This window comes from Benincasa hispida, chromosome 1, assembly GCF_009727055.1.
Source record: "Benincasa hispida cultivar B227 chromosome 1, ASM972705v1, whole genome shotgun sequence".
NCBI classification, from domain to species: Eukaryota; Viridiplantae; Streptophyta; class Magnoliopsida; order Cucurbitales; family Cucurbitaceae; genus Benincasa; species Benincasa hispida.
The window spans coordinates 79,723,657-79,733,371 of NC_052349.1; the positions used below are offsets into that span (position 1 = coordinate 79,723,657).

Sequence of the window (9,715 nt, forward strand, 5' to 3'; positions counted from 1 at the left end):
ACAAAGGTATTACCAACCGCAACTTTTGAAAAATTGGTGTATAACATTGGAATGTGGCGACTCAGAGATCTCAAGTGATCTTTTCATGAGGGGGAGTAAATATATTGTATATTTTAGGAGTATATATTTTATGAAATATGTACTCTTTTTCCTTCACTAAGGTTTTTTCTCATTGGGTGTTTCCTAGTAAGGTTTTAACGAGGCATATTTCATATATATATATAGGTATCTAAGGGGGAGTATTATGAATATTATAATAATAAATAGATGCTCATTGCTTAACGTCCCAAAAACCATGTATCATCTTTCATGTTGTCCATATGCGTTGTATTAATCATGCTTGGTGTCTAGACATGTATGTCCACATCCTACTTGTCACTTTGTCTATAAATAGTGACATTTGGTGGATCTTAAAATCATACATACATTCCTGAGAATTCCACTTCACAATTCCACTAATTTTCATATTATCCAATTTTATAATTTTAGTTATTTTATGTTTTTAGTTATATTATATTATTTTTATGTAAATATATTATTATATTATATTTTCTCCATATATGTATTTCCGTTGTACTCCACAAAATCCCAACAAGGTTAGATATTTTGAATTTTTGAATAGTTAGCCTTTTTCTTTTTCTTTCACCCTTATGAATTAAAGGTATATTTTGAAATTAAATTGCGCATAGCACTACCTAACAACGTCCATTGGTTATGAATTATAATTGCAATTTAATATAAGAATTAAACTTTAATAGATCGGCCGGGTTGATAATTTAATAAGAGTTGTTTAAATTATAAGCAATTTGAACGATTAGATTGAATCCATAAAATTCAATCAATGAACACTTTAATTGTATAATAAATTCATGAATTAATTTAGAAAGAATGTCCATGATATGTTTAAATTTCATTTTTTTTTTTTACGAAACATAGTCAATTTATCATAAGTTGAGAATTAAAAAAAAAAAATCAAGAAATCAAATGGGAGGGAGTGTTGAGGATCCCACATTAAAAAAAAATTGAAAAAACCTCAATCTTTATAAGTTGCATAAGAATTGTGACTCATATTTTGATCATTACCAATTAGTTTTGAGATCATTACAAAAGGACACTCAAAACTAATTGGTAAGGATCAGAGTATGAATAACATAGGCATAATTTCAATGAAACTTAATATAGTTTCTTTAATATGGTATTATAGCTATGTAAACTCCAAATGGATATATGGTAGGAGAAAAAAAAATCAGATCCAAGAATCGAATGAGTGGCATATTTCACCTATAAAACCCCCCATAAGTTGGCCACTCAATTTATCACACCAAATATATACTGTTTTTGGTTAATTAAAGAAAAGAATGGAATCTAATAAGATGAGCCCTGAGGAAACCATTATTGTTGCTGATAAGTACAGAGTTTTCTTGAATTTGGAGGATCCTACCATTCAATGGAGGCATGGAAAGCCCCCAACTTATGAAACTCTTAACATGTTCTTTGAGGATGGAAGAACCAAGGTTTTTCTTTTTCTTTTTCTTTTTCTTTTTCTTTTTCTTTTTTTAATTTTAAAACAAACATTATTTTTTATTTATTTATTTTCCTTTCTGTGTCATATTATTCTGTAATTACTTAATTTGTTTAGTTTATGTTATAGGTGTGGCCAAAAGGATCTCTTGAAGAAACAGTGCAAAATATTGTAAAATCATTGCAAATGGAGCTTGCTCACAAGACCAGATTACAGGATTTCGAGACCATAAACCCACAGAAATTCAACTTTTTTGTGAATGGTAGGTAATTTGTTTCGTTCTTACATATTTAATCATGTCATAAATTTAGGTTAAACGTGTATGTGCTTTTTCTAATAATTATTGTTAAGTTTTTCAATTGAGCTAATTTTTAATTATGTATTAACCAATAAAACAAAATAGACTTACTCTCTTGGTTGCCTAATTCCTCGCCACTTCTCTTTTTTATGTCGGATAATACTTAGATGCATCTTAGATAGCACCAATTTTTATGCATTTTAGTCTCATCGCTCATGTAAAAAAAATCATTAAAATATTTTAGAAAATAAATAAGAAGAATTTGTCACATATCAAATTGTGATGGGACAATTTGGTGGGATGCCCTAATTAAGTATTTTTCTTTTATGTATATTCGAGATGTATGTTTGTCTAAGTTCATCATTTATACGAGTAGCTATTTAAGCGCACGATTTTATTTTTATTTTTATTTAAAAATCAAGTCTATTTTTTCTCAATTTCTTATAATAATTTTTGTATTTCTTAAATAAAATAGTTAAATTCTTAGTTAAATTCCAAAAAAAAAAAAACACATTTTTTAAAATTATTTTTTTAGTTTTAAAATTTTTGTTTGGTTTTTAAAAGTATTCGTAGAAAGGAGATAACAAAGTAAGATTTTGGAGATGAAATGACATTTATAAGCTTAACTTTTAAAAACTAAAACCCAAAACAAAATAGTTACCAATGGTGCCTTAACTTTTAGTTTTTGTTATCCGTTTTTTAAAGTTAAACTTATAAATATTAGAGAAATTCTTTTAAATGACAAAACTACTAAAAATATTTACATATAATAGCAAAAAATCATAGTCTAGCTACCACAGATCACGATAAACTATTATATGTGTTTATTATGACACAAATAAACATAGTCTATTGTGGTCTATCACAGCTAGATAGTAAATTACTATAAATATTTTGATTCATTTTCTTATATTTGAAAACAATCGTAAATATTACTTCAACCTTTAAGTTTTATTGTTTTCTTATTGATTGTCTATAAATGATGTATAATAATTAAATAAATAAAATAAAATAAAAGTTAAGTTTTACAAATTAAAACAACAAATAAATTTAAATTTTATTTAGGCTATTTTCAAACATAACAATATGAATTAAAATATTTACAAATATAGCAAAATATCAGGATCTATTAGTAATAGATACTAATGATTATCATGTATCACTGACAGCCACTAATAGATATCTATCAGTCACTGATAAACACTGATATTTTACTATATTTACAAATATTTTCAATAATTTTGTCATTTAAAACAGTTACTTATTTTATTTTCGTTTTCAATAAGTATTCAAAGGTTTCTTTAAGAAAATATGAAAATCATATCTCAAAAGAATTATGAAAAAACAAGCCTAAATTAAAAAACATACTGAAAACTAGAAACAAAATGTTATCTAAGATTTTTATTTAGTCGTTGCTCGTAAGTGCTTCTAATTGAACGGTAGTATTGGAAGGAATTTGCAATTACTAGTACCCTAAATTAATCAATAAATTAAGGATGTGTTTGGATTGACTTTCTAAGTGTCAAGTGTTTATAAGTGAAAAAAGTGTTTATAAACACTTAGAAGTCATGTTTGGTAGCTATTTGGTTTTTTATTTTTGTTTTTGAAATTAAGCATCTGGATGCTACTTCTATCTCCAAATTACTTCGTTTGCTATCTATTTTTTACCAATGGTTTTAAAAAAAACAAAGTCCAATTTTGAAAACAAAAAAAGTAGCTTTTAAAAACTTGTTTTTGTTTTTATAATTTGGCTAAAAATTCAACCATTGTACTTAAGAAAGATGTAAATCATTGCAAGAGAAATGGGGAGACAATAGACTTTTGTAAAATGAATTTATTTTTAAAAACAAAACAACAAAAAACGAAATAGTTACTAAACGAAATCTTAGAAAGTCATTCTAGACGGACCTTAAAAGATGAATTAATTAACTTCCACTCCCTCCGGTATTGTAGGTAAGGAGAGGCTATCAGGTGAAGAAACAATGAAACTTGGAGTCTTCAATGCATTGCTAAAGAATTCCTTACCAGAGGAGTTTCATTATTTCAAAGTAGAGGAGACATTTGAATCAACCTTTAATGACTTCAAGACTTGTTTTCCAAGAGGATTTGCATTCGAAGTTATGGAGGTTTATTCACCTCCTCCTTTGATTGCTTACAAATTTAGGCATTGGGGTTTCTTTGAAGGTCCTTACAAAACCCATTCTCCAACTGGTCAATTGGTTCAATTCTATGGCTTGGGAGTTCTCAAGGTAAAACAAAAGTTGACATCTCATTATATTTATTCTAGAGGTTAGTCAAGTTTGTGTATATCACGACTAAGCATTTACAAATCTTAAATTGAGTCCATCCGTAATTTGAACTGATTCTCTCGTTCCATATTTTTCGAAACAAAAGATGGTAGGAAACATATGATAATATTCCCATTTCTTGCTTTTTATAATTTTGTAAAAACATTTACTAAATTGTGTAACAACAAATTTTGGAATCAATTTTTTATTTCTTATTTTATAATTATTTTCAGGTAAGTATTTTAATAGTAAAACTATTGAAAATATTTTCAAGTATAACAAAATGTCAATGTCTATCCACAATTGATCGCGATAGACTTCTAGACATTAATAGATGTTTATCGCGGTCTATCACTGATAAATAATAAAATGTCACTATATTTATAAATAAGTTGACTGATTTTTTGTTATTTGAAAAAACTCATATTTAATTTTAATAGTTATTTTTAGGTCAAAGTTTTATAACAATTTAAAATTTCGTAGAATAAAAAGAAATGTTACCAAATATTTCTTTAAAAAAAAAAAAAATAACAAGAACTCATAGAATGGGATGTTACATTATCAAAGTAATATTTTGAAAACTAATATTTTAATTTAAAATATACTCCGATTAGAGTGAATATAATTCAATTAACATAACATTTAAACCGTGGGGTTTGAGATTAGAAGTTGTATGATTTGTTTGCACAGGTGAATTTATCAATGAAGATCGAAGAAGTTCATATCTATTATGATCCAACGGAGCTATTTGGAAGTCTTCTGAAAGGCAAAAACACTGCCTCGGAATCCATAACCCAACACAACAATGACAAAGATTTGGCTACTTCAGTTTCAGTTGGCTGTCCATTCTCCAAGGCTCAATAATTAGTTTTCATAATAATAATTAATAAATAATAATAATAACAACAATAAATCTAAAATATGTCATATGTTATTGTAACCTTCAATAAATTATCTATGCATCCAATAATAAAAGCCCTCAACATATAATTCCCTAGAGAAAAAGACCAGACTTTTTCTTTTAGGACTCAAGGAGTTATATCCACAATAATAATAAAGAATTATATTTATAATAAAGAATTATCTATCTATCTATATATATTGTTGTACGAAATTTGAAGACATGTCTCTGGAGTAATTTTTGAGAAATATTTAAGAGAGTGATAATTGTACTGAAAATAATTTATTAATAAAGGATTTATTAGAAGTGATCATTATATAATCATTTTACTATTTAGTTTTACAAATATATGTGTAGTTTTTATATAATTAAAATGGTTAAATTCAGCTAAAATAAATAAAGAACAAATATCAATTTATACTATTAAATTTTTAGAGTTGTATCAATTTAAATCTTAAACTAATAATTATATCAATTTAAAACTAAATTAATAATTGTTTCAATTTAAACCTTGAACTTTGGAAGTTATATCAATTTATACTACAACAAAAGATACAATCAATGACACATGCACAGTAGCATATCTCGAAGGGAGAGTGAAAAAACAATCATAAAAGACCATTTCATGCGTTTTTGGTAGGAAAAATTGAGTTTTTCCGATTTTTTAAAATTCATGACTGTTTTTTGTGACACTAGTTAATGGTCGTAAAAAAGAATCATAAAACGTAGGACAATGAAACATACGCGTTTTTGGCAAGAAAAAACTGAAATTTTCAGAATTTTTAACTACTATAAAAGTTTTGTTGTGTCAACAATTAATGATTATAATTAACACTCACTAAATAATGATAGCTCTTGGGAGTCATTAAATTGTAAAATAAAAAAGGGCTTGTGGTAGGAAACAAAATCTATTTTTTTTAGGGTTTTAGACTTTCATGACTATCTTTTAGTACAAATATGACTTGTATGAATTGTCATTAGAAAACAATTAATAAAAAAAAATTAGTCGGGGTATATGATAGTTAATTATAAATTAGAAAAATATTAACCACGCTTAGTAAAATTTATATTTAAATTTGAGAAAACTCGTTTTGATATTCGGTAAATTAATATTAAATTAAAAAATATTAATAGCGTTTATGTAGGTTTTATTTTTAAGTAGACATTAGATTCAATGAAGAAAACTAAGAATATTTGAAGATAAAATCATACTAATAATGCCCCACGTTACTAAATATATATTGTAATTTGGAAAATTAAGACATCATATCAAGCCTTTGAAGGAACTCTTATACAAGAGTACCTATGAGTGGAAGCGGATCTTTCCAATTCATTGTAATAGAATTTCCACATATACATTCACACATACAGATATTCATTAACAACGCTAAATTACTGGCATGCTTAAAGGATGAATAAACAAGAGACCGAGATAATATACCAGTTGAAGACTTTCTTCATTTGAAAACTCGCTCTCACACGAACGGACTCCATGTGCTCTCGCTGGCTTTTCGTGTGAGAGCGTTATTGTACCTCACCTTTAAGCATTTAGACGATCATTTAGACATTTATTGTACCGAGATAATATACAATCGTTTAGTTAAGCTCCGGCGCTAAGCGATCATTTAGACGATCGCCTAGCTTTTCCTACATGACCGTGTACCTCACCTAAACGATCAAGCACCCGACTATACGATAGTCTTTCACTTCTCCCACTTGCTTGATCTTTTGTACACAATAGCCTTTCCTCCTCACCTCTACCAAATTTGAACAAAGCCCACCCTTTGGATTCTCACTCTGAGAATACTGAGGGCTCCGAGTGGTGGTATCAACCCCGTTTCCTAGTGTTCGTGCAAAGCCGTTTGTGGTAAACGATGGGAGAGTTGCTAAACAATAAGCTCCGGCGCTAAGCGATCGTTTAGGAAATGCGCGTGCAAGTGAGCGATCATTTAGTAAACGTGATGCACTATTGTATAGGCTCTCAAGTACTATGCGATCGTTTGCAAAACACATCGTGAGCAATTATGCATATTTCTTGCAAAATGAAAATAATTTTCATTTTATTCTTCAGTTATGAAAACCGAATTGAACTTCCCACAAATGCATGATTTTGGAGAAAACGTCGGGCAATTATCTCATAACTGTCCAATTAATAAAATAATAAATATAATCATATTATATTCATAACCTATAGTTTGATATCATATATCAACCATAGTATTTTTTCCTCCACTTGATCTAAATCATATTTATATCCAATTTGCTCCAAATTAATATATCTCATACATTTAGTTAATCATATCATATATAATTAACTAGTCCAATTATATCATATATAATTGAACTCCCTCTTGTCAATTTGAACATTTTCAAACTGACCCAAAAATTGATTTTCAACTTGTATCCAAGCTACCAAGGGGACCTTATGAACCTACGGCTCAAAGCTCCAATGGTACGTGAATAGCTGATTAAACTCTTTAGCCACGAGATTCACCATCCGTTAACTGTCAGGCATTCCACTAAAGACCAACAACTGAACTCTTCTTATCACAGATATATTTCTATGTCCATCGGATATAACCAATCATGAGTACGATAACCTTTCATAGATGCTCGTAAGTACAGTTGGACCAATTTATCGTTTTGCCCTACAGTTACATCTCATTCCTTAAGTACCACTGATCCCTCTAATGAACAATACAACATAGTCCAACTACGTGTGAACATGTCTCAGGCCAAGAGAAGGTGTGTGGTACCACATCGTTCAAGCCTGGGATCAGTCTTTAAGGGAGCTATCTATCTACTTACCCTTGCTTTGAAGAAGGACTGAATTCCATCTTGTGTTGAGTTCCCAGCTCCTAAATCAAACAAATCCCTAAAGTGGTAGGTTTGAGTCAGCGACTTGGCCACTCGCACCCATGCAAATCAAAGAACCGCCCTCAATGGCATGAGTTCCCAACTCACTCAGAATTAAGGACATGTTTCCTATGGTCACCCTAGTGAAGTGAAGTCTCTATCATGAACGGCGTTATATAATGAGACGTTAATACTTTGTTGTGAGGTCTTACACAAACCTTTGTCTAGGATGCCCCCGCTCGCATGTCTTCTACATGAATGATCAGGATCAGACCATCTGTGACAAGTCACAACACTTGTAACTATTCTACGAAGTGGGCCGCATCTGTAGCGTTACCAGGATAAGGTTTTCCTCCTATATCCATATATTATATATCATTTTGGTTATCACTTAAGATATGATCCACTTGTATGTCACCACATACATACTTAAGTTACATAAAGACAACCAAGGATTTTAGTTTATTGGTTTGTGATAAAATAAATAAAACATCCAAATGTGCAAAATCAATAAGTGAAGTAAATATCATATACTATACATCACAAGAATTCGTACAAACTGTTTACAAACTACAGAACACGAGACTTTAGGTCATCATCCCCAAACATCTCCCACTTGTTCTAAAGCAAGTATAATGTATAAAAATTAGTACAAAACAATAAACTAGGGCACAAAAGCCCAATACAATAAAACTTTCCACTTGCCCTAGTCCAGCCGCGGGTGGTCTCTAGACCCATGCTCTAAAGGTGACCCTTAAACACTATAGCTGTGAGAGCCTTCGTAAATAGGTCAGCAACATTATGCTCCGAAGCGATCTTCGTGACGATCACATCCCCTTGATGCACTATCTTGAGAATCAGGTGATACTTCCGCTCTATGTGTTTACCGCGCTTGTGACTCCTAGGCTCCTTGGAGTGCGCCACAACACCACTATTGTCACAATAGAGGGTGATGGACCTAGACATATCTGGAGCAACTTCCAATTCTATCAAGAACTTCCTGAGCCATATGGCCTTCTTAGCAGCTTCGCAAGTCGCTACGTGCTCTACCTCCATAGTGGAGTTGGCGATGCACCTCTTCTTAATGCTTCGCCACACTACAAATCCTCTATTAAGATTAAAAACTGACCTTGAAGTAGACTTGCAAGAGTCCTTATCAGTCTGAAAATCAGAATCAGTGTATCCAGTAAGGATCAAATCCCTAGATCCATACACGGGCATGTAGTCCCTCGTTCTTTGAAGATACTTGAGGATGTTCTTCACTGCGGTCTAGTGACCCTGGCCTGGGTTAGACAAATTACTATGCCACTAAAAGTAAATATTTTTTCAGAAAAAAAAAGAATTAGACTTGAAAAAAATGAAATGCCCTAATTTTTTAATTTCCCTCCTTTTGCGTTTTCTAGTCCCCCCTCCCCCCTCCTCCTTGCGTATGTTGATGATATTTTACTCATAGGAAATGAAGTAGAATTTCTGGCTGACGTCAAAAGATGGCTTGCTACGCAATTTTAAATGAACGATTTCAAAGAAGCATAGTATGTTATCGAGATCCAAATAGTTTGGAACTGCAAGAACGTAAATTTAGCATTATCTCTGATGGAGTTTATGTCCTAAAACTCGTGGTTTGTAAACATTAGAACTTATTCTGAGAATTCGATAAAGTTGTTGTTGAATATATTATTTTTTAGAAATCCAATAAACCTAAGCCCCGTAACTATTATATGAGTACTTGAACTTTACTTGGAGACATACAAGTGGATCGTGTTCGAGTAAATAGTCAAAATAATCTATAGTATATAAATAAGGTTGGGTATCTTATTCTTGTAACACTATTGGATGCGGCCTACTTTGTA

The 9,715-nt window shown here is 30.5% G+C and overlaps 1 protein-coding gene across 1 annotated transcript; it reads left to right on the forward strand.

Moving 5' to 3' along the window:
- Window positions 1-1,298: 1,298 nt before the first annotated feature.
- On the forward strand, window positions 1,299-5,021 carry LOC120090755 (pathogen-related protein-like). Its single transcript, XM_039048467.1, has 4 exons — window positions 1,299-1,514; window positions 1,652-1,784; window positions 3,774-4,069; window positions 4,799-5,021. Exons 1-4 carry the CDS (start codon window positions 1,359-1,361, stop codon window positions 4,970-4,972), a joined length of 759 nt encoding a protein of 252 aa, XP_038904395.1. The 5' UTR covers window positions 1,299-1,358; the 3' UTR covers window positions 4,973-5,021.
- Window positions 5,022-9,715: the final 4,694 nt, after the last annotated feature.